Source organism: Molothrus aeneus, chromosome 3 (genome assembly GCF_037042795.1).
Source record: "Molothrus aeneus isolate 106 chromosome 3, BPBGC_Maene_1.0, whole genome shotgun sequence".
Taxonomy (NCBI): domain Eukaryota; kingdom Metazoa; phylum Chordata; class Aves; order Passeriformes; family Icteridae; genus Molothrus; species Molothrus aeneus.
The window spans coordinates 67,570,120-67,596,703 of record NC_089648.1 but is presented as its reverse complement, the minus strand read 5'-3'; the positions used below and the strand labels follow the sequence as shown (position 1 = coordinate 67,596,703).

The following is a 26,584-nucleotide window of genomic DNA, read 5'->3' as shown; positions in this document are numbered from 1 at the left end:
AGGACTTATAAGAAAGGCATAAAACAAGTTTAAGAAAGTATTGAGTATTCTTCTAGTTCCCCAGTGGAACCTATCAATGCACATGGAATGCAAAATAAATAAAAAACTATGGTACAGCCAAAGTCCAGACAGCTCTGAGGGCAGCTGAGGAAGTCATCCCATCCCAAGTCTTTCAGATCACCACCACTGATGCCAAGAGCTGCTGGATCTTGTGTAGAAAAACAAATTAATGAATGAAAAATAATTAATTAATGAAAGATACCTAACTGGCAAAAGTTCTTACCTTACTATTGTTGGGTACAGTTCTGCTGTGTAGAGATATATAAGGCCAAATGCCACACCTATGGAAAATTTTCCAGCCATGTTTGCTAAGATAATTAATGTATTGAAATCCTATTGAAAGAGAGCACAAATAAATATATCACCAGAAAATTACACCCTTCCAAACATAATTTACATTCTTCAGAAGTTGTGACCCTTCTTTAAACAATAAGCAATACTCATTGCTTGCTTTTTAAAAATTGCTCAATAAGTTACTAGCTTCCACATCACTTTTTACCAGTCCTGGTTCACTGAATCGCTGGGAGCATTTTATGTGTGACTCCAGCAATGACATTGAAACTTGTACTGAAAATACAGAAATCTATCTTAGACTGGCAGCTGCAACTTAAAACCAGCCCTTAATTAACTATTCTATGATTTAGAAAGAGCAGCTGCATCTACTGACTTAAGAGCCTTTAAAATCAATTTCTGCTATAGGAACACTTCCAAGCATATGTGACTAACCTGAGGTATGAACATAATTAAAACACAGATCAGTGCACTTAAAATAAGGAACGGAATGAGTGTGTTTCTCCTTCCCAGTTTGTCCATCGCAAGGCAAGCAATGATATAGCAAGGCAACTCCACAGCACCTGTCAGTATGAAATTATCTCAGTTTAAGTCATGATTGCACATATTCATCTCATAACTGTAACTTCCTCTTTATGGGGGAATTTATCTGATCCAGGGGCTAGTAAACAAGTAAAATCTAAAGACAACCAGTGTGTTGGGCTAGTTCATTTGGTTACAGAAAGTGTGACAGAAGGCAGAGAACAGCCTAAAATACGGAAGTGGGAGTGGAGAAGGACGAGGGAAACAGGTTTCACAGCACAGAGCAGCTCCAGTTCTCTTTGGGGTGGAAAATTACAGAAAAGACCAAGGCCACAGTTCTGTTTCTATGACACTGACACTTCTGTCTGAAAGCTCCACATTTGCTGCTCTTCTCCTTCAGGTATTTTCACATTAAGAGCTCAAGTGTGCCCACAGGGAATATTGCTAGTGTCACTCAGACACAACTCTCAGGATTTGCCAGCTTCCACCTGGACAGGGAATGGTAGCCACAGGTGCCTCCTCCAGAATCAGTTCAAAATCATCTTAAAGTAAAAGGCAAGAAAGGTCTGTCCACATCCAGTTTTCTGAGTAAGCCCCACTAATACAGAGTGCAGTTCCAGCTTTCTCCCTTCTCCATAAAAAAAGAGGGCTTACAACATCTCACTCTTAATACAGATCATCCTGTCCTAATGTTCCTTTCCAGAGGAAAACTGCTGCTGCTCTAAAGGTCCTGGCATTTGGATAGACCTGTCTGCACTGTGTAAACATGATTTGCCTGTAGACAAATAATACTGAGCCAAAGCCAGTTTGGACACGTTTTAAGCCAATTTGCTCAGGAAGAATGCTACTATGTCCAATAGAAAAACAAGGAAGAACATAAGATGCAGCCCTGAACAGCCTGGATTCCTTTATTACGTACATATAGCATGTCAATACACCTGTAATATCAGGAAACAGTATTTTGGGGTTGTGTTGGAAAAAGCAGGTTGTAATTATTCAGTGTCTGTTAGTCTGCTAAAATATTTTTAGAAGAGGTGGGTACAGTGAACTCCACAATAGCAGTTTAGTTATCTGTGCAATACCAGCATCCATTCTTCAACACATCAGTCTAACAATACACTGTAATACAGGATAAAACAAACTGGAATAATGAGAGCCCCAGTCCTTCTGTGAGCCTGTGTACACCATCAGTCACATTCACTTCACTGAGAGTACTCAGCTGCACAAAGCAAAGCACATGATTTAATTCTTCACTGGCTCAGAGCTGCAAGTCTGATCTAGAGTCTTCTGAAGTCAGTGGAATATTTTTACTGATGTTAACAAATTTTGGATCAGGCCTTGAATGCACTTGAGCTGCCTTTATAAACAACTTACATGCCAGAGAAAGATTACAGCCAGAATGATAAAATTAAAAGAGTATTACCACTTAATTAAAAATACACTTCTGAGAAAATGGAAATTACTCTTCCTTCTGACAATTATGACTATGTTTTCTACACAGACAAACTCAATATATCATGACTGTAAGTGATAAAAGGAATATTTTTTCTCCCATTTTCCTAATTTGTGCCTTTAACACAAGAGCTGTGTGAATTCTGTATTGCTTGTCTGCTTCCCCTGGTTTGTGCTGATCTGCTATAAACTTCCAAGGCAAAGAGAAGACAAGCCAGAATATGATTTTACAATCAGAAAGACAGACAGAGAAGAATTCTGTGCACCAACAAATTCTATTTTTTTTTCTCAGATACTGTGAAATTTGGAATGATACTGTGTTAAGTCAATTTTACGAAAAGTTAGCAAGAAACTTTTCAAAAAAGGTTCACAATTGAATGAACAAAGTAAAAAATTGGCTGTCAAATCTATAGACATTTTTAAATGTTTGTTCCAGTTCTGTCATTAACAGAATAAGGTACAAGAATATTTACCTATGAGAAAGAGATTTAAATATTCATTGCCTCCTAGACTGACAGAACTGAGGGAGAAGACGTAGTACCCCAAGCTCCCAGTGAACCAGATCAGCCAGACTGTGATGGTCCTTCTTGCAATTTGCCAATTACAAAACAGGTCTAAGATGTTGTGCTTCTTTGCTGAGGATGTATCATCATCACCCGTTCTGCCACAGGCTGGATCATCTTGTTGGACTGAGCACAGTTCAGAAACTTTGCAGGGAGTGCTGACTTTATTCCATCTTGCCATTGTACCAATCACTTTCTGTGCATCTTCATATCTTTCCTCTGACAGCAGCCAAAAAGGTGTTTCTGGGAGCATCCAGCAGCACAAGACAAAGGGAAGAGTTGCTATGGATAGAAATATCTGATAGACCCACCAGGTCCGAACCAAAAATCCCACGAGTGCCACAATCATAATTCCCATAGCAAAAAAAGCATGGACATGCATAGAAGCCCAGGTTCGTGCTTTAATGCCAACAAATTCAGTCACATAAACAAAAGCCACAACCAGATAGCCACTTGAAACCTGGGAGGATGGGAGAGAGAAAAGAAAAGAAAAAAAAAACAAACAAAAAACAGAGTGAGGTTTGTTTCTCCTCTCCCTGTGCACCAGCAGTAAAAAAAACCAAAGAGCTAACAACGTCCTACATCTGTGTATGCTAAATTGTCACCGCGCTGGCCTGTCTCACACTGACAGAAAAAAAGGCAACCATGAAAATGAGTCAGCTGGAGAAAAAACGCACTCAAACCTTCCGACTGCGTGGATACTAAAAATGTGACGTGAATTAGGATGTTTCTCTGCAGTGAGGGACAGCCAGCCAGAGACACCTGTGAAGAAACTTAATTTGCTGATGTCATTAAGCCCTTCTCCTCCAAAAATCAGGTCCCTTAATGACATCACAAACTGGATGCTTGGGAAAGAGAGGTTCCCTGAAGTAGTTGTCACTTCTGAAAATCTTGATCTTGGCTTTTAAGCAGAACATTAATACCCTGCATGTCAGAAAACTGCACATTTACGAACAATTACCTTCCACACCTTTGTAAAATATCTCATTAAATCAAATTTTTTGCAATATTGGAAGAGAATCTCATATATATACACAATTACAGGTTCTCATATGGCATCAAGTGAATGCAATTACTGGCATGTTCTGCATGATAGTATTTCTTCATTGAATATATATATATTATTGAATATATATATGTATTTCAATTTCTCAAATATCTCAACATCAAATTCCTGGTATCTTAAAACATTGCAAAACACAGCTAGACAATACAGAATAGAAAATATTTCAGTATATTGTTTTGATTAATTGATTTTCCCATTAACAAAATTCCAGTTAATAGTCTCCAATTCTGAACCCACTGATAGGAAAGCTGCACTGACTGCAGTGGCATGGGGCTAGAGTTTAGGACTGCACCTTGCAAATCAGTCCCAGTGGCCAGATAAAACAGCATCAGCCTGGACAGAGCCTTTTGCTTTTCTAAACTACCACAGGACCTGGCATCAACAGCCAAGGGAGTCAGCAAAGGGACTTCTGTAGATCTCACTGTTTAAGGCTGACATGATACAGTTTTTCCTGCTAGGAAATTCAGGCAAAGGGAGCTCCAGGTACAAGGTCCTTTCTTGACTAATGCACTGTCAGCAGAACAAAATAAATTATGGGAATATTTTTAAATATCTAACCCATGTTCAATAAGTTAGATGATTTGTTTTTGTGATAGCATTCTAATTTCTTTATGCATTGTGTAGTGAAAATCTCAAGAATGTACTTTGGGCTGTAAAATAGTTATTTAAAATTGGTTATTATGTATAAATATTGAATATGTGTCAGATATTGGATGTATACCACACACACACAAAATTGTGTGTGTGGGTCTGCATAAACACATATACTGAAATACCTTTAAGTACATCCAGTACTAAGTACCTTTAAAACCTCTAGGTGTTAAACATATCTGCCTATGTATTTAGTATTACAGATACAGCTTAAAAGACCAAAGAGATGCAAGGAAGAGAAAATGTGCATCTCTCCTCCATCACTCAAAACGGTAGAGATAAAAATAATACTTATTATAGATTTGCTAGTTTAAGAAAAAAATATATTCCATTTCTAACAATAAGGAGAAATGCAACAGCAGCTGCAATGCAGAATCCAGAGTTTGCTGCTCACACTTGGTATTTAATTACCAGTCCAGCAGAGGTTGGGATGGAGGAAGTACCAAACACTGCTTCATACAGACGCTTTCTATTAATTCAAAGAGGAAAACTGCTGTGGTCCAAGAACATTCAGACTCTCCCTGCTCTGCTGAAATAAGTGCAACAGACGGGGCTTTAGAATAATGAAGTTGGAGAGGAAATAATAACAAAAGGGAGGTTTCCCTGAGAAGGGGTAAGAAATGGCACAGAGAAGGGCCAAGGGTGAACGTCCTTTCTTACCATAGCGAGGAGAAAGCGCACAATCACAAAACTGTAGTAGTCAAAGGTGAAGGCCACCGCGATGCCAAATACAAACTGACCAGCACTTGTGAACCATATAACACGCTGTCTTCCCAGTCTGCAAATCACAGCAGTAATAAAATCATCAATAGCCACAAACATTCTATTAAAATACACCTGCAGCTCCAGAGAGCCTAGATGGAAGTTACTAACTCACCAAAGAAATTCTGGTTTAGATACCTCTCTTAATTTGTCAGCAATTTCAGCTTCTAAGAAAAAGGATGAATGGAACTTCCATTCTACAATTCTTGGCTGGAAGCAATGATAAGTGAGCATTACATATGTGCACCTCCAGTTTTAACTTGTACGTAACTGATTGGTAATTTTACTCCTATTTATGAGGACATAAATCAGTTTTTCAGCTATTTTATATTAAGTAGCATCGTGTTAATAATTTCTGACAAAAGTTGGCTGGGATACCATGCCATCTTTTGTCAAAGTAACAACCAATTTTGATAGTAATGAAAGGTTTCTGTAACCTACCTTTGTCCAGTCCTTTAAAATTGAATTCTCTAATAAATGACAATCACACAGCTCCCCATAATTTTCTGATTCCTGACAGCACATATGCATGCATGTAAAAACACAGAAATCTAGGAAGAAAGTAAACTAATGGCAAAAAAATCATGTCAAACACTAGCTGCAGCAGTAGATAAGACTCCATTGGGAATTCACTACATTCTATCTACAAATGCTCTGTAACACAAACTGCATAGAATTATTTTTCTTCCCCAATAATAATTCCTTGGTCTCTTATTACCTCTTCCATTGCAAACATCTTTTTACAAATGGGGATATTACTTTTAGACAGTTTGAGGAGTTTTGGACTGGGTTTTTTTTTTATGTATTTCGTACTCCAGTAAAATTCCTCCTGTTTTTTCCCAGCCTTGACCTGAAATCATGATTTGGTCTTTGATCCCCACCAGGAAAGATCCCAGTAAGTCTTAAATATCAGAGCTCTTCTATTGGGAAATCTGTTAATTGGTAATGGGAGGGATACATGAGCTTATTTCCCATGAGCCAGGATGTGTCAGAAAATAATAACTTGCAGCTGTAAATTCTGCAGCTGTAAATCTGCAACTCAGAATGTGTGTATTATCTTAACTGGTTGTCCATGGGTTGAATTAATGGAAATGAGAACAATACAATCCTAACCTTATAAATCACATCCAAGTATTAATTAATAAAGTTATGACTTATTTAAAGGGACTCAAAACAGATGTTAGTATTATATTCTGGTTTTGTATTAAATACAATTTTACAAAGCCTGGGATTGGGAAGCAGATTGATTCCATGTGTTCTAAAAGCCAAATTAAAAAGTTCATCATTGTTTTTGCATTCCCATGTTGTGACTGTCACACTGTAGTGCTGTGCTAATGAAGGAAAATCAGAAAACAACACTTCTGATCTCCTTACAGTCTTAGATGTGGGACGAAACATCACTCTCCACCCAGCAGAACTGTCAGGCAACAAGCTCCTTTATAGAAAGACATAACTCTAAACCAGCCTTCAAAGCAAAGCACAGGTACAATAAGTGCCCAAGACAAAGCTAAGCTCAACATAACTTGAATATTTGATTCTCATATGGACAGACAGGTGTGGCTGGGTGCTCTCTGAGGCAGGAATATGCCTGTTCGTGTTGAGAGAGGAAACCAGCTGAGGCAGGAGGCCACAGATGTGTACACTGTTGCTTCTGAGTCCAGCTCTGATGCTGGATTTCAGTGCACGGGCTGAGATAGCACCCAGGGAAGAACTGTTGGACAGGAATGGGCCTTGGAACTGTGAGCAAGAGACTGCTCGGGTCGAGTCCCTCCAGGACTGATGCTCCTCGTGCTCAAAGAGAACTTTGTTCATGCTGGTAAATGAGTGAAGCTACAGCCCAGCTCATCCACACCCATTTTTCCTCTTATGTTCACAAGCTTTCAAGAGACTAAAGTTTAAGCTAATTTTTCAGGAAAAACCTACAACTCAGCAAGGAAAAATGGTATCTGGGTGCTTATTTTATGAAGTGGGGCTTGATTAAACCCTCATAGCCTTTGCATCAGCTCCATTGAGCTGTATTCATGACAGAGGTTAGGAAAAGTGATTTTCAAATACATGATATTTAATTTTCTACTAGCCCTTCAGCTGTTTGTCATACTACAAAAAAAAAAAAAAAAAAAAGCATTTCCATGAGGAACCTCTTCTCATGAAAAATGAGGTGAAAATGTACTCCCAGGTTTTACCATTGCTATTACAATAAGCTATTGCTATTCCTGTCAAAATAAATAACCAAACAAACAAATAAATAAAAATATAAAGACAAATACTAGCTGCACAGGGCAGTTTCAGGGATCAAGATCAAGGTCTAGAACAATGGATGAGAAAGTATGAAAAAATTCTAAAAATAAATTATTTGAGAATATATTTTAAAATTAGGACTTGTTATAGGAAAAAGAAACCAAGTTAAACAGATCTGTGAACAAAGCAATATCCAAACCTCCTGGATGTTGCATATGTAGTTATGAATATACAATGAATAGAAACAACAAAAACAGGTAGATACACATAAAGTTACTGTAGTCTGAAGCTACAATTTTCAGAGGATGGCACTTTACCTGTCAGCAATGTCACCAAAAATCACTGCTCCAATCAAGACTCCAAGCATGAATGTAGGCTGGATTAATTTTGCAAGCCATTCGCGGTCACAGACCAGATCCCACTGTGTAACAACAGTGCTCTTCCACTTTGTATCATCATAGAGAAATCCATCAGAACAAGGAAATACAGACTTGTTGCCTTTGTATTCGTATGCCAGATCCAAAGTGACTTCTCGTTTGGACCTGCTGCATTGATCAAGTTCCCAAATTTCTCCATTTTCCAGCTGGACTACAATGTAGTTTTCTGTTGATGTCCATAGTGTCCAGATGTCCTCTATACTTGATGCAGAGGAGTTGTGGAAAAGAACACCACTCACATTTCCAGGGAACCCACATACAAAGTTAGGAGTAACAGCCATGAACACAGATGCTAAGTAATGGATACCACATGACATAGCTTGAAAGACAGATGCAAAATAAACACATGCTTGAAATCTGTAAAGGGAAAGAAAACATTTTACTGAGGAAAAGCCCTCTATACATGAAAAAAATATTCAGTGTAATTGTTTGGGTAGATCAGTAAATGGAGATACCATTAATGTGTCTAGTGTTTTGTTGTGTGGTGCTGCTTCAATATTAGCTAAGCTCTGCAAGAGACCAAAGATGAGAAAAAGATCCACAATTTGGAATCTATTGTTAAGAAATGAGTGCTGCTCTTAGTCATGTCTTCAGTCATACAGAGAAGACAATTTAAAATGAAACAGTTCGGACCTTAAGCACTTAGTTTGAAGCAGCCTTCCACCCTCCAAATCTCTGCAGCATATCCCCTTAAAATAAGGCCTCAGATTACTTGGATGCTTAGAAAAACCAAAATGTTGCAACCTCAGGTTCTTAGGAGTAGAGATATGTGCATCAAATAAAACAAACCAAACACATTAAGACCCTCATTCCACCTACTTGTATCTCTACAGCTGAATTCCATCGATTTTCCATCTCTCTTTATTGCAGCCAAAAGACAAAGAGAGAATACATGTAGACACACGTAGAAGATGGAATCTGAACAATGTGAAATGTTTTGTAGCAAAACAGAGCTCTGAACTGGGTTGGGTTTTGGCTTAAACAGGGTGTGCAGTTATCCATTAAAGATTGTATCATGAAGCAAACCTAGTAAAAGAATGTTTTATGCCTAGCCTGAATTTGGGCATTTTAACAGCTTTTAAAGCTTGCTTGAGATGCATGTAAATCTTAGTAAAAAAATTGCATATGTGTTCAGACTTTTAAAAGACTTGCATTGAACTCTAGTGTCACTGTATGCAAATTCTAGACATTTTCTCATAATTTAAGCATAAGGAGTCGTTTTCTCAATCAAATGTTTAAATTATGCATCTAATTAATACAACATCTGTTCAGAAAAAACAAAAAAGCTTTTGTTCTCCTCCCTTTTTTATTTCCTGAAGGCCAATGAATTGCAATAATTTGAAGAAGTGTTCAATGAGCTTCTATACACACATTCTTTCTGCAGGACACAGCAGGCCTCGGCAGCATGAAACAAAAAGCAGATTTTTTTTTAACATGATCAGAGGCTATCTCTGCTGAAGTTATAGGAAATAATGTCCAAAACCAAATGCCTTGAAATGTCTTTTGGGAAAATTCAGAGCAATTCCAATCCCTGTACAAATGCAGATTCTAGATACGCCTTCTCCAAAATGTATCTAATCTAGCCATGAATTCCCATAATACAGATCTCAACAGTACATACCCTAGGACTTTTAAATCTATCATCAAAATTTCTAAATAATTTTGATACTATCTATAAGCAAAGTACTGAACCAGAATTTACTGGCTACATTGTCTTAATACCCAATTAACATTTTCCAATAAAATAGTTCTCTTGTAAAGCACACCTCCATTCACCATCCTCATTCTCCTCTGCCTTTTATCTTGATTCTTATTTCTTTCCTTGGTAATGTAAAAGCCTATCCTGTCCTTCCAATGGCATTTGACATTGCTGTTGTTCTGCTGCAGTGCTTTTCATCCCCCTTTCTCTTGACAAACAGCTCTATTGACTTTTCTACAGCAGTCTGAGGAGTGAGTTCAATTGCTAAAGCCACTGTGGCAGCTCAAAATCTGGCTTCACTTCCCTCTGGAGGATGCTGCAAGGCAATCCTCACACAGGTGCCATGCTGCTCCTTCCCAAACAAAACTGAAAGATATGGTCAGGAGAAACTGAACATAACCACAGCAACCCTTCAAGTCTATCAATTCTCTCTCAAGAGAACAGCTTCTTGGGGATTAAGTAGCTAGCCATAGGTCAAAGCAAGGCTGAAACAGCTCTGAAAGGTGTTTGAGCTATCCTGGACCATAAAAAAAGCAAAGGTTATTTTGAAATGTAACCCTTGGGACCCTATTGATGCAGACAAATATGGTCAACAATGTTTTTTAGTTCCTCTTCTCCAGTTTCATTTTAAACTGTTCCCATCAAAAGACACAAACTCATTTTAAAAATAGCAGAGCACGACCAAATTCAACAACCTGGGCTACTGTTGCAGTATGCAGAACGCTAGAAAGAGATAATAGTAAATTAAACCCCTAGAAGCTGTCACTTACATCTTCTACTAGCTAGTAAAGAGTGGCATACTTGGAATCAGTATTTGCAATTTCTGTCATTATGCATTGGAAAATTGCAATGTCAAATAATCCACTTGGTATTTCTGAGAGAGAGGGAGAATGAAATAATTTCAAACTCTCATACACACCTCTTGAGTTTCCTAATCAGTTCTTGCAATACAAGAAATATCAGGATCATCATTTATCTTCATCTCAGTAAGAGTGAGTAGGAAAAATATATTTATGCCATTTTTTTTTTTGGAGAGGCTTAAGGGGGATAACAACTTTTAAGGATAGAGTCTGAGAAGATGGCATGAAACCATCCACTACACACATTTTTACAAATTCAAAGCCCAACAGTATCACTAGGGCTATGAGCAGGTCTAGTTAATCTCTGCTCTCACTACTCACTTGAGAGTTTTATCTTATCTCTTCCTGAACATTTCTTGTGATCATACTTCAATGACCATTTTGACAGACTGCTACACTGTCAAATCTTTCTGCAGGAAAGTTTCTCATTAAATCTAATATCTATGTCCTCTTTTCAAATATAAGACTATTATTAACTTATAAAACACCCTGGTACAACTTGAATAAATCTTCTTTTTCTTTTATCACTTCGTTGTACAGAATTCTCAGTTCTCCTCCTCCTCCTCCTGTTACTGCTGACAACCATACAAACTACAGTCTGAACTCTTTCCTCTTTTTTGTGCCCCTTCTTTCTTTCCACCTCTGTAAAAAGCAATAAAGGATTCATTTTAAAGAAATACCTGTCATACAATATTTCACCCATCTTTCAAGGGTTTAACTTACAATTAGATATAGCTTATTCTTGTGAAAAACATCCTTCCATTTCCAATGTTATGAAAATCTTACTCAGTTTCAACAAAGAAATCCACTTTGTAGCACCATTATTTTTCTTACCTAATTTGCAGCATCAATGCAAACAAAAGAAGTCAGAATACCAGATATACATTAACAGACATAATGCTGAATATTTATGCTGACATTTATGCTGAATATGACTTCATTTAAGAATGGAAAAATGGGTTTTTACAGCAAAATTACCATGTTGATCAGAATTTTGCAGGCGGAATTGCACTGCAGTTTTTAACTACTACCTGCTCAATGAAAGAGCCAAGGAGCAGGCAGGGGGAGCTGGGATAGGGAGGAATAAGGCCCGATTTAAAGTTAGAAAAGCATTTGGAAGCACCAGGGTCTGAAGGCACTCTGCACCACACTAACAGGCTGCTTCCCTGCCTGCAAAAACTATTTACTGCTCTCTCCAGTAAAATTCCACACTGGGCTGGCTAAGCCTCTGTCTGTATATAGTCTGTATGTGCATATTTTTGTACATACAAAACACAGAAAAACTACCCTGAAAGTCCTGTTTTGCTGTGAAGGAAACCCACTGCTGACTACAGCAGTGTTCTAACAGCATTCCCACTGGTCCTAGATTGAAAAGCCCAACTTTACAAGCTTCTGCCAATCTCCTGTGGGTAGGAAGAGCTCTTCTTCCAGAAAGACCAGTGGTGTAAATGTCAGGAAATTCCTTAACCTGTATAGTTCCCAAAGAGGAATGAATCCAACCATTAGGGACAATATAGGGAAAGAATGAAAAGTGTGTAGGGAGGTCGATGTGTAGGGATGTAGGAAGATAAGTATGTAGGGATGGAAGGAGATGGGAGAGTACTACAGGTTAATGGAATTTTGCTTTCCAGAACAGCTGGAGACTGAAAAGGGACAAGGGCACAGGTCCAGCCTCAGTGCAGACAGAGGAACAGAGATGGGGGTGGCAGAGGGTGCTGAGCGAGGAGGAGCACAGAGCTGCTGCCTCCTCTGTTGCCACCTGGGATGCCTCCCTTTGAACCCCTGCTCCTTGAGCTGTATCCCAGACCCTGTGCTGGGGCATGTGGATGTCCTGCCCAGTGTCAGAGCCCTGGGACAGGTCCCTGGCCATGCTCATGCCATGGCCCAGCAGCCCCGGGCCTTTGTGGGAGCCCGGAGCAGCTCCCGGGCGCTGTGCGGGGCTGGGAGGTCACAGCACAACATCCACAGGTCATGCACTGCTCTGGCCCTGAGGCACAGGGTAAAGTCTAGGCTGCCCTTGATCCCCACTGTAAATCATTAACTTTTTACCCCATTCTTAATTTAAGAACACCAAACTGATAAGAAAGTCCTTTATTACTGAGCTTAAAGCTCTCTGCTGCAGACATATACTATATACCGTATATATAGTATAGCTACTATATATATAATATATATATACTATAATCCCTGTATTAACCACATATATATACTATATATACACACTATAATATATAGAATATACTATATATATACACTATATATAGGATATGTACTATATACTATATATAATATATACTATATGCTATATATATATACTATAATATATACTGTAATCCCTTTATTAACCACACCAAACTCAATGTTTGAAGTTAAATTTCCCTGAGTAAAGAAATACTGTTGTTCGTGCATGGAAATGGTAAGAAAATACCATTGCAGGAGCAAAAAACACTATTGAAATTCACCAAAAAAAGGAAATTCTGTGATTTATTTTCCAGGACTGATCTCAAAAAGGGCAGATTTTGGCAATAGGATTTTAGTACCAATCATCTTCACATACACACTACAGATTATAGAACATATATTGTTGCAAATAGTCTAACCTATTTTACAGATATGTTTTCCTTTTTAAAACCCCACTTCTTGACATTTAAAAAAAAGTTCTGTGAACATGATGACTGTCCTAAAAGGTATGATAATTTCTCTCAGTGTTTTTCCATCTCTTCAGTGACTTGCCATGGGAGATAATTATTTGGCAAGTACATTTTGTCACTCTTGCCAGGAGTGTCAAATATAGAAGTCAAGAATAGTTTATAGGCTACTGCTCCAGTATAGAGATCCTTAATGAATGCCAGAAGTCAAATGAGCCTAAAATTGTCTTCACAAAAGCAAGACACAACATGAAAACGTTCCAGTCCCTCTTAAAATATTGTGATATTTCTCCACAGTAATTTTTTTTTTCACTTTGCAGCTTATAGTAAAAAATGATTTTTGCATTTTCTATTTCCTCTGCACAAGTTCAAAGATCAGGAAGAAAAACAACTGGTAATATCATGTCAGTACCTGAATATGAGAAATACTGTTCCATAAAGACAATGAACTAGATCTCAGACCACTGTTGCTCTGGCTGTAGTCTCATGGCACAACATCTCTGTGGCGCTGTCAATGCAAGATATTTTCTCCCTTCTCTTTTGCCACTGTTTATTCCCCCCTTGAGACACAGTGCACTCTAGCCTCAGCTGTGGTGGTATTTCTTTTGTAGACCATCTGTGAACTTTGCCTGGCAAACTGATCTGACTTGAATAAAAAAGTCAAAATAGATACTAAATTTTTAAAAATGAAATACAAAACCAATAAGCTAGACTAGTTGTTCAGTCTAATTTATATTACATCCATGTAAACTATCCATACCAGTCTATTTGGAAGGTTGTCCATCTTGCACACAAAAAATACTTGAAGTGCACACTGCCATGTATATGTTAGAGAATAAATCCCCAGCCTCAGAGTACTTTTAGCATTGTCAGTTATTGCAGTGTATAGCAGGGACAAGACTTGCTGTTGGACACTAATTTTATGTTAAATAAAATATGATTCTGATTTTCTTGTGTCTCAATCAAAAACAGAAGAGGGGGAATTACCCTGATACTCATCAAAATCTAATATAAACATTTTAAATAATTTTGGTTTAGAATAGACTCACAAAACTGTTCTGAGATTAGCAAAATATTTGTACTATTCCACTGCCTTTCAAGAACTATTTTTACTGCTTGTCTTGTCAACAACCTCATTTGTAAGTTGCTTAAGTCAGAAAACACAGTATGTTTTTGTTGTGCAGTGTACATTCAACAGGATGGATTCAGTGGAATGAAATGTCCAGATATTTACTATTTCTGAAAGAATTTGTGTTCAGTAACCACTTGAACCTCTGTATTCCATCCTGGATTGATTGGTTTTTGGTTTGTTTTCTTTTTCATGTGAGAAAAGCCATTCAGCATTCTTTCCACTCTAAACCAAAAAGTGATGATGCACTTCCACATTTATCTTTTGAGAGGAAAGGAACTGAATGTGACTCAAGTGTATTTTTGCCATGGTGCAGAGATACAGATTTGGAGACAGCCTTAAATATACAACATGCACAGCCTGATTTGACTTATGGTGTCAAGAATAAACTTCCTTCCCTCCTAAGATCAGTTTGAACCATGCTGAGAGTTCCAGCCCACAAGGTTATTGCCAAAATTTGTTTTCAGACACAGAAGATGCTGTGTTTGATCTCCAGTTTAAACCTACGAACAGCACAGATGAAACAGGAATAAAGGAAACTGTGGAGATCAGGAAAATCTCAGGAATTAAATATTATAATCACTGACAACAATGTGTGCATTGATGTGCAGTCACCAAACATCAGACACCAAATCATTCTTATACTTAAAACTGATTCTCTGAAGAATTCACTTCTATCCCATTAAACTTATGCACATTTGCCTTTGATTAAGACAAGTCCAGCATTTGTTCACCAGAGTCAAGAAGAAAAATACATTGGCTGCTCACTACTCTGCATTTGGTATGACAGCTCAGATGAAGGAAGTCACATCAGCATGGAAATAAAGGAACAGTGCTAGAGAATTAAGGGCCATACTTAAAAATAGATATATATTTTGAAACTTCATCGAACAGTTCTGCAGTTCTTCCTTTTTGACTATTTAAATCAGGCACATGAGGTTCCTGTCATCACCCGTGACAAACCAGTAAATATTGCTGGGTTTCAGCAGCTGGGTAGCAGAGCTTTCACCTCTGGACAGCCACACACAGCCAAAAGGGAGCTGCTGCTAAAGGTGCCCAGGGTTTCTTGCTGCCCCCCTGCCAAGGGTGGCTGCCCCAGGGGACAGCCGGGCAGGAGGATGGTGTGACCATGGCTCAGCCACTCCACCCCAATGCCCAGCCTTCTCATCCAAATGGCAGGGAAACTGGGAAAGACACAGAGGCTCTGGATTTGCACTCAAGCAACCAAGGTACACATAAACATTCCATTTGACTTTCCTGGGAAAGCAACCTCTGATTAAGGGGGAGCACATCACTGGGAGCAACAGCAATTCCAACACCAGAGTCAGTTTTTTTTTCATTCTAGCTACCCACTTGCCCTTTCTGCTATACTATACCAGGTAATTTAATTAAGAAAGAGCATGACCATGCAGTTTGTAAGTGATTTAGCTTTGGTTTGGAATAATTTGGACTAGTGTTACACACAGCAGAGTGGTTACACTTGAACAGTAGGCTCTATACTTGGAAGTTTCTGTTCCAGGAATGGCATTTCTATAAACATCTACCATTTAGAAAATGAGCATGTACTCTTCATGATGTATCACTAGCATTACTGTCACAGGGAAAACTCAATTCCAGTTTGTCTGGTAACACTGTTTTCTTTTGGTCAGCCTCTGCTTTGTGGACAAATCCAAATTAGGTATTTCATTCCCTTCCACACTGTACCATTTCCATCAGTTTACATAAGCAAATCTTTTCTGTAAAGCGTCTAATAGAATTTCAGTGTTTTTATTGAGGTTCTACCTAACTATAGACATAGGCAGTACTTCATGTATAGACAGTTATATTTCATTCTTCCTTTCCCATTTAGGAAATAGGATGTTTTCTGCTGGTTACATTGCTGACACAATGGACTAACTTTGCTCAAACTAGCTTATATTTATTTTACCTTTTTTTTTCTGTCTATAATCCTGAAATAAAACTAACTGGTTGTCATGTTAATAACATTCTTACACCTCTGTTATTCTATTTACATATTTCTTCTGCAAAACCTTGCATCAGTTGCAGCTGACAGTACAAACACATTAATTGAATATCTGCTTCAGAGTGGTGAAAAATGCCTATGCTGAAGCAATGAGCAATCTATTTTTTAAAGATTAATTCACAAAGTAATTGAGCCTTACAGTTCTCATAGTTATATTATGCCTTTAAAGAACTCTTTTTTGGTGTTGTTTCCTATTTATAATCCACATCTAAGAAGATTTGGATACAGACAGTTCATTTTCAGTAAAAATCCTACATAAATTCTCTTCACATCCTGCCACACATTGTTAAGCGTATTACCCAAGGTTTTAAATTTCTACATTTGAAATTTAATTCCTTCCTACCTAGAAAATGATTGTAAAGTTACTCATTCTTACAGGTTTTTGAAAGTTCTCATGGAAAAATGCAAAACAAGCGAGGAGTCTGTGTAATTAATTTAAGAACACTGGACATCACTTTCCTAGGGAATGTTTGTAGCTGTTCCTGTACCTACAAGTATCTTCTGAGTTTTCAGTTAGAAATAATATGGAATATTAGCTCCATGGATCAAAGTATGTTTAAATCATTTCTGTAAATACTTGAGAGGAATGTCATGGAATTTTGGGTTGCTCTATTCTGTAAATCCTCCTTAATATAAGCAGTGATTTTATCCATAGCATTACTTTCACAGCCTTGAATGTGGTTAAGGTAATTTAGTCTATTTCTATGGGCTACATAAAGCAGTTTATACTAGATAATGTGTCATTTTACTCTCCCTGGCTCCATTTGCAACTCTTACAATGTTCTTTGTTAATTCTGACATTCACCATAGTGACTCTTCATCAAAAGCAAAACCCAAAAGCTGAAGTAGATACCTTTGCTTTATTAGCTTTTTTGAATATTTCATTTTAAAAAAATCACTTAACAAGACATTACATTAAGGGAATTAATTGTCAGATAACTCTGTCTTCTAAAATGTGGGACAAAGTCAACATGTAAATCAATGCATCTCAGTGTCAACCAGAGATTCTTTCCTGTTGAAGAGAATACTGCCAGTTGCAATCCTGCTTATATGGAATCCTACCTTTTCAATTCTCTATCTCTATAGCTTGAAGAAAGATATTCAATTTAATGCAGAGTCTGGTATGGTCAAATGATTTTCTTCTGTCAAGCATGCTTTAGTTTCTGGAATTAAGTATGCCCATGTTTAGTGGCTATGTACTACATGAGAAATAAAACAGCCTCCACACCGACAGCTCTGCTCCCTCTCTGTAAAAGAGTAACTTGAATCTTTAACAAAGTCTTCTGCAGGCTTTGCTAAAACCCATTTAGGACATGGAAGAGGAGTAAAAAGTATGTCCTTTCTTCCTCTCTCTTCAGGAGTCCACACTGATGACCCATCAGTCGTTCAGGAGCTCTTGGGAGGGCTCAGGTTAGCAGCCCTGACAGCACATCTTCCCCAAGACAAGGGAAGTTATTTCCAAAGCCACAGAAAAGATGGCTATGGATAGCAAGAGGATTTTCAGCTTCTTTCCCAGGTTCATGGCTCATCTTCCCTCCAAACTGTTCCTCTTCACTGCAAATGCACAACCCATTATTTACTTCCACAGTACTGTCAGGTTCTTTCCTTGAGTCTTTCCCTTGTGGTATCTCATCCAAGGGAATGGTCTGGAATAATCCTATATCCTAACTGCACATTAATATTTACAAGCATTTTAGAGGTCCCATTCTCCACAAAAATAAAGAAGCTGAATTCTGCTCAGACCTACCAGGGTTCTTCTACCTAATGTACTTTTGTACTAACTGCCCCCTCTATTCTCAATGAGTGAGACAGAACCAAGGTTGGCTACACTGATCTACAAAGGATGACAGTCCTTCGAGGAGCCTGAAATACAGGTGTAAATGGGATGAGGGTCCAGTTTCTCTGAACCTGGAACTAACATGCATTATCTCTCTCAGAAAGGTGGAGCTGTTATAAGGGAATACCTTATGGTATTCCCAGCTCTGCTGACACACACCAGTTCTAAAGACACAGGAAAAAAGATCAAACAACAATTTGTTCTGGAATATGACACCTGAATATAGATTGTTTAAATGAAATGAGATATCATGCGTATAATTTTACCATGCTTACAGTTCACTTAGATGCAATATAATGTATATAGTATGCAATCCATATACATCTGTACTGTTTCTCTAGATCCCTTTTCCACTTGGTGAGGAACCACACACAAACCAGGATTTACCTGGTCCTAAACCACGTAGTGAAAACAAGACAGATGGGTAATGCTCTTAACAGTCCAATTCTCCCTCTGGACAAGGTGATTTAACAGGTGTCTGAAGTTTGCACTACAGGCCTGTAAAGATACTGAGGTGAGCTCTCCAGTGCTTTGATTTGGGCAGCTGATTCTACACAGCTAGAACAGACTTTTACAGGTGTATCAGGAAGGAACTTAGATGCTTCCATATCTCTTTCACAACTTACAGAGGAGAATGAAGTCACAATACAGCTGGAAAAGTTCAGACCATCATGGATATAACACATTTAAATAGCACTGAACTCCATCCAAAGTCTGGTGCTGACTGCTCTTTATAGAGCAGCAAATTATTCCCAGTTCTTTGAAGCACCTTTTCAGTACTTATTTTCTACTTTTTGCTGCCTTATTGGCCTTTTCCATCTATCCTTCATGGCTTGTCCTGTATTCTTGCCTCAGCACCACTGCTGCAGCTGCATCTCTGATGCAGCTACCTAATGGCAATGCCTCCAGATAAGAGGGAGAGGAAACCCAACTTGACCTCTTGATCAAAACATTTTCTTGAGGAAAGGGTTCAGTACATGATCCAATGGATGGTGTTTCTAGATTCCTCAAATCATATTTTCACCACATGTGATTTTCAGAGAACATCTGCTCTGCATGAGTTAATCTGCTGATCTGCACCTTAATGTTACTTATATTATATTACTATAGATTAGTATAGTAATCTATAGTAATATAATATAGATTATTATATTACTATATATAATAGTATATAATATATATAGTATATATATATTATATAATATCTATAGTAATATAATATAGATTATTATATTGCTATATATAATAGTATATATATATATATAGTGTATATATATATATTATATTATATTACTATAGATTAGCTAATCTGCTAATGTGTACCTTAATATGGTACATTGATGGCCAAGCTATCATTATTAGGACTTGTAAATCTCTGTCTTCTACAATTTTTCATCACACTTTTTCCAGTCTTGCAATTGTAACCAAGATATAGCTACCTCAGCTGGTATCTCCTCTGGCTTGCTAATTTCTTTCCATATTTCTGAAAAGTTGAGGATCTCATGTTCTTGTTCAGCTGCTAGAGTTTTGTGCCTCAAGTTATCTTAAATAAAACATCAGCAGTGTATGTATCTCAGTACCGTCCTTGTTGTGTATAGCAAAATATGGCACAGAAATTGTCACAAAATGTGCTAAAGGCTACTGGGGCCTTCCAAAAATTCCCTAAATTTAAAGGTATTTTCTGCTTGCATGACTTTGCTTCCTGCAATAAATTGAAACTTCCCATGAGTAAGGCCTTTAATAAAAATTTCCTTCTACCTTAGAGATATCTGAGTATTGCTGAAAATCTTTACTATTATAAGAAAATTACTGACACAGCTTTTATAAGAATGGTATCCCTGTCCTCGGCATTGTATTACAGGGAACACACTGTCCAGTGCCCTACATATTTCATATTCATTCACACCATAATATTTCAGGATTAAAGAGTTGATCATCAGCTCCTTGACATATGTGATAAGTGCCTTATGCTGCCATAACTGTGACTGTGTTACAACTTGGTTAAGCAGCCACCCTGGGGGGTTGGCAACATTTCAGAGGTGAATCTCAGCCGTCTGGTTTACAAATGATAATTGATTTACCAGCTTTGGGTTTCAGTGTTGCTCGCACTGCCGGTTCTAGCCTTAGAGAAGAAATGGATAGTACAGGTGCAATTTCATCCCACTTTTTATTTAGTCATCTTTCTATTATGGCAATCTACTTTTTAATCTGCTTCTCTTATTATAATCTACTTTTTCAAGCCAGAAACAGGCAAGCACCTCCAGGGTGAGGATGTTCTGTGGCAGAACACCTTTGTCTATGCAGATCTTGCTTTAGACTGCCTCCAGTATGACCTGGATCCCAGCAAATGCTATATTAGAACCTCCTGCAGACCATGCTGCTGGTACATTGCCACCATTATCCTGGAGCACTTGCCAGTACCCAGCTTCGGTTCTGAGTCTTGAGAATATTTCCACTTTTGCCTAGTCAGACATAGATAATAAGGCCTTTGTTTGGGCTGCTGGAGTTTGCTCTCTGAAAACACATGGGCTGTCTCGGTTCTCCAAAGCTATTACCACGCCCTTCAACCAACAAGGTTAAGCACTATTTGCAAAATATCCCCACACACACACAGAAAAAAGGGGAAAAAAAGAAATGCTCAAGTCCCCCTGTTTCATCCTATGAACATCTGAAACGAGCGCCGGTTGACTCAGATGTTAGAATACAGCATAGTTGTAAGAATGCTTATCAAACATTTCTGTCAAACACCACCCCTGACTGGGAGCCAAAGGAGGACTTAGATATGAGATTCCTCTGTCTGACAGCTGTCCACTGGTACATTTTGAAAACCGAATGACAGATATGTTGCAATAAACTTTTCCACTGTATAAGGTAGCATATGGGGGGGAAAAAGGATTTTTTTTTTAACAATCTCCAAACCACGGCACTTTGTTCATCTTCAGCAAACTACTCAAAGGTTAAGCAGAAATTCACATTATATTGTTTAAAAATATTAATTTTGTGTAGAATGTACTAAGTACTAAATGTATTAGTATTTGAGAAAAATCTTGTAAGGCTTCCACTTTTTAAATTAAAACTGTTCAAATGCTGAATATGAGTACAATGGCCTGCTTCTCCATACTAACTTGAAAAAGGAAAACCAATTTATTTCCATATCTAACAAGCACCCTTCTCCACTTGAAAAATGTATTTTTCTGGGAAAGAACCTTTCAAGGTATCTGTAAAACAGGTGAGTGTGAAAAATCATTGCTTCAAAGTCTCTTTTTTTCTTTTTGTGAAAAGAAGCAGTGAGCATAATCTTTGAGACACTTGGGACTCCCTGTTAATTGGAATACAAACCATGACTTTCTGGAAGTAAAATGTACACAGCACAATTTGCAGATGTAATCTGATCACAAGAGCTGTGAGCTGTGGAACAAGAGAGAGGATAAGGGCAAGAGCATGAAAAGAGGAGCCTGGAAAAGTTCCAGGATGTGAAAAGAAGACAGACTGCTTGGTGTAGAGCTTTAGAAGTGAACCAAAGCTCTGCAAAGTAGGGAGAGGAGAAACAGTTGTTAGCACAGGCCACTCAAATATTGCTACCAGGGCACTGAGCAGCAGTCAGAAGTCCACTACAAAGAATTTCTACAAAAGTCAAGCAAGTTTTTAGCTAAGCAGACTCTCTCATACCTTTATAAACACTAGAAAAGTTCCAAGGTAATAAAGAGATGTCAAAACTGTTGGCAAGTGTATTAATGTCTACTAAATCCCATGTTTGGCTGGAACAGGTGACAGTTCTATCCAAACAAGCAGACTGTCCTGCTTTCCTCCTCCTACAATAGCCATTGCTGATCTTTGGTTTGCTTGCTTCTACAGTCCAAACAGTAGGAACTTCACTGACCAGGCAAAAAGGGCAAGGAAGACAACAATGTAAAGATGTCAAAAGCTGAATAAATACATAAATATCTCAGTAGAGATAAATAGCAGTAATTTTTAATTTATTAGATGGTCTAGCTGCTAGTAAGATGTATTCTTTATAAAACCAACACCTGAAAATCTAGGTGATGTACTCAACATTGTAAAAGACAGAATATTTCAGAAGAAAAGGCAATCTTTTAAAAGATTCTGAAAATACTTCATTACAAACTCTGGAAATAGTGTCAGTGACACCCAACCTTCCTCTCTCTCTCTGACAATTTTCACCACCTGCTTTTAGCTAAAGTATAAGCCAAGATTTGAAAACTGTTAATCACAAGGAAAACGCCGCATACTGTGTGAGCTGCATCTCAGAGCTACCAGACGTTCCAGCTGGGAAATCAAACCCTTACACTCATCCACACTTCCCAGAAGGGCACCTCCCGAGCTCCCTCTAGACAGTCATTCCTGATTAGATCATGTCTCCACTCAGCACACTGCCATGGTGCACATGAGAGCAGCAGAACACACAGCCTGTTTCTCACCAGCAAGCACACATGTATGTTTTGTGTCCTGCTGCTAGATTAAAGTCACTGAAGTTATTAAAAGTCCTTTAGTTTACCTGGGAATTAGCCATGCAGGCAGTGTGAGCCATCTCCTAATGCTCACCTACCCACCATGCTGCCAACCTTATGCCCACGGGTCGTGTCTCCCCTTCCCCAGCACGGGGCCTACCAGGGACAGCCAGTGTCTGACTGCACCTGACTTTACCTGATGGGCCCCTGAGAGGGTTTTTGGACCTGGAGTGGGTGGGCAGAGAGGGGCTGAGAGGGAGACCCCATAGGTGCAGTCTGGCAGGATCTGCTGCATGGGAGAAGGGTGCAGTTCACTGCAGGTGCGTTGGGAGGCTTGGCAACCCTTTAGTGGCAACCCTTTAAGGCTTGGCAACCCTTCAGTGATGAGGCCATCTGAGTCAGGCAAGCACTATTTGTCTGTCACCCAATCTCTGCGATAGTGACCAGTGATCTCATGCTCCACAGACTCAAGAACAATGTTTGAAACAATCTTCTTGAATTTATAGGCCACAGATGCTGCCCATGCCTAAATTCAAACAGAGGCTTAAAGTCTTCCTTTAATGGCATAGGCTACTTTACATTTTTATGGTTGCTCATGCATGTCACAAGACCCTATTAAGAACAACGGCATCACTGAGGCTTGTGAAACTGAGCCCAAACAGAAAGCAAAATATTGTCAGCATCCATGTGAATGTTAATTCTGTAAAATTCACAAACTTAATCAATGGGAAAGGTGTATATATATAATCTTTATACTAATAACTTATATATTATCTGTATATTAATAACTTTTATATAGATATATATTATATATCACATATATATAAAATGCATGCATATTATCTCTATATTTATATATGTATGAACAGCTGCTCATTCTCTACTGCATCTGTCAGATTTTAAGAAATTCAAAACAGTCTCAAAATACTAAGTCATGCTTGGATTGCTCAGAATCTGACTGTGTCAAATCTATAGAATCTATATATAGTGCATAGGTTATATGGGCCTTGTGGGAATTGCTTGAACTGAAGAAATGAACCACTGATTATCTCTTAGTGCCAGGATGCTGCAAACTGAGCAGAACTAACTCTATGGTTACAGTTATGAGCAACTTTTTCATATGAAATAGGATCATTCATCTAGCACTATCAAGGGATTTAAAAAAGTTTTTACAATATTTTTAAATAGCTCCATCCACCATAAGCTGCTATTATACCTACTGTTATACTATACCACTGGTGTGGCCTTTGAAATCTCAAACAGCCATAAGTCTAACAGGACTATGCAAATTTTGGTAGCCTGCATTTCATCTCAAAGCTCCTAAACTTAAAGCAGCTCTTATTGAACTGCACCTCAAATAATCTGGTCCCTAGGTTATTGCTGTAGAATTGGTCTACTTTTAATTGCAAGGAGTAGTTTTGAAAACTTTATCCAAAGTATTGATAAATGTTCTCAAGTAGGAAAACTACTCCAGTAATTAAAAATAACTACTTTTGTGTTATTTCAGTATTCAGCATCAAGTGCCTGCTTTCCACAAAGAGCACAAAATAGAGAAACAACAGCAGCAAAATCAACTGATTGCTAGGATTTCTCTCCTAGTTCACACAGAACAAGGCATTTTTGTTGCTGACCCAGCATTGATAACAAATGAGATTTGTTCAGATACACATGCCTGTAAATCACAGCCTAGTCAACTATTTAATTTAAGCCCAGGTGCCACTTAAGCAAGAAAAAGTCTTTCCATCCTAACCATCTGAAGAGGCTATTGATACCCACCACTACTGCTTGCACATGATATTAAGAGCCTCTCCTGCTGCAGTTCAGGCACTTCAACCATTACAAGGAGCTCCCAGGCTTTGTCCAAAATGCTGCTCCTGCCTGCCCCTGAGAGAAGACCAGCACTGAGGGTTAGGCTGGCTCACTGGTCACCGAGTTAGAAAGCACAGCACTGCACTTCAACAGCTTGAGCTTGTGGCCAAATTGTGACACGTGGGTCTATTCCAGCCATCTGCTCCGAGGAGCGTGTGCCTGCAAAGCCCACAATGATCAGCACAGCACGGACGTGCGGGAGAGAGCTCACTGTGAGGATGTGCACCCATTAGCCTTAATATTCATATCCTCTCAAACTTAATTTTAAGTCATTTCTTCTCCATTACCCTTACTGCTATAAGCAGTCCCAGATGCCAGCCTTGCATCCAGAGCTACAGAAGCATAAACAGACACACACATGCCATGTCTGTGTATCCATCCAACAAACCCAGGCCTCTGTACACACAGACACACCCCAGAGCCACAAGGCACATCAAAGGAAACTCGCCACCGGGCATACATCATTTACCACACAGGTAAACCCTTGCTGATAAGGATATATGCACATACTCCCATTGCCTGTAACACGGACAACAAACCCAGCCTCAATAAAAAACACATCATCTCCTGCACTCCAACAACCCTGTGGCCCTAAGCAGACACAGCCTGAGTGTCACACAGTGCTCCCCTGCACACTGCTTTGCCCTTCTGTCACCCCTGAAGCACGCAGGCTGTTCCACACCCTGGAAGCTGCGTGTGTGTGTGTCTGCGTGTGTCTGTGTGTGTCTGTGTGTGTGTGCTCAGAAATGTGTGAGTTTTAAGTGTCTAAGAGTGATTGGTCCTGACTGGGCGGCTGCACGCACGTGGTGCCGGCAGCTCTGCGAGGCCATGTGGGATGTGTGGGATCGCTGCTGTGCGAGCGCGGCACACACAGGGATGGATGCGCTGCACGGCGCGAGTGGGCACACGCGTGGAGCGCCGCGTCTGGGTGGAAAAGTGCATGGGGGGATGCCGAGTGCTGCACATACAAGCAGCAGCGCCTGTCAGGTCCGCGTGAGTTCACACAGCGCGGTGCCGTGTGTCACTCTCTCAGTCCCCGCGCCTGTGTCGCTGTGTCCGAGCGAGCGCCCCGCAGGCTGCGCGATGCCGGGAGCGCACGGACACACGGCGCTGTTTGTCCCTGGGGCAGCTGTGACACCCGGCCAGCGCGGGCAGCATCACTCCCCGCACGGGATGTGCGGCTGTGACAGCCAGGGGCACCCCCGTACCTGCCGAAATGTCCCAGCGAGTCGAAGAGCCTCTCGGAGCTGAGAGCCATGGCGGGGCGGCTGCGAGCCGAGAGCCTCGGCGTCGCTGTCCCGGCCGTGCGGGGAGCAGGCACTGTCCCGTCCCGTCCCGTCCCGTCCCGTCCCGCCCGCCCCCGGCCCCGGGCCCCGCCCGCCGCGAGGAGAAATGGGCGGGCGGGAATGGTGGGCGGGAATAACGGGCGCGCGCAACGGCCGCCGCTCCCCGCGGGACCCGGGAGCCGGAGCCGGCAGCGGGACCCCGGAGCCGGGAGCTGCCTTGGCGGCCGCCCTGCGCGCCCCGGGCTGGCTCCGGGCCAGTCACAGCCCCCATAGATTTGGATCCCGGGCTCCCGGTTCAGCCTCCCGCACTGACCAAGCGCGTCAGCCCGCTCCTGTTTTTAATGTAAAGCGAAATTAAAGGAGGCAGTTGTGTGCTTACATCCTCCTGTTACAATCCAATAATCCAATATATTTAGACTGTAGTGTATTTCACGTGGACGTTTTGAATTAAAGGAAGGTAAAACCATTTTTATTTCACAAAGCAATATCTGAATCATTTTTAGTAGCCTTACGATCTGCACTGCTATTTGGATGCATCACCTTCCTCGCCTGCCCCCAAAGTTTTAGCACACAATGTAAAATAGAATTATCATTTAATAAAAGTAAAATATATAACATATCCCATATCTGCTTGACTGTCATTAGTTCTCAAATTTGTAATGAAGACTCAATTACATTTGGACTTACTTTTCTGCCTTGCCCGTAGTAGGCCAAGATAATCA

The 26,584-nt window shown here is 39.7% G+C and overlaps 1 protein-coding gene across 1 annotated transcript in view; it reads right to left on the bottom strand.

Moving 5' to 3' along the window:
- SLC22A16 (solute carrier family 22 member 16) overlaps positions 1-25,869 on the bottom strand; it is a 35,728-nt gene extending 9,859 nt beyond the window's left edge. The window contains exons 1-6 of the mRNA XM_066547110.1: positions 25,785-25,869; positions 7,923-8,399; positions 5,266-5,383; positions 2,799-3,348; positions 787-914; positions 284-393 (exon numbers count right to left, since the gene is read on the bottom strand). Of these exons, the coding sequence (XP_066403207.1) occupies positions 284-393; positions 787-914; positions 2,799-3,348; positions 5,266-5,383; positions 7,923-8,399; positions 25,785-25,834 (1,433 nt within the window). The 5' untranslated portion in view covers positions 25,835-25,869. The remainder of the gene's footprint in view (positions 1-283; positions 394-786; positions 915-2,798; positions 3,349-5,265; positions 5,384-7,922; positions 8,400-25,784) is intronic.
- Positions 25,870-26,584: the final 715 nt, after the last annotated feature.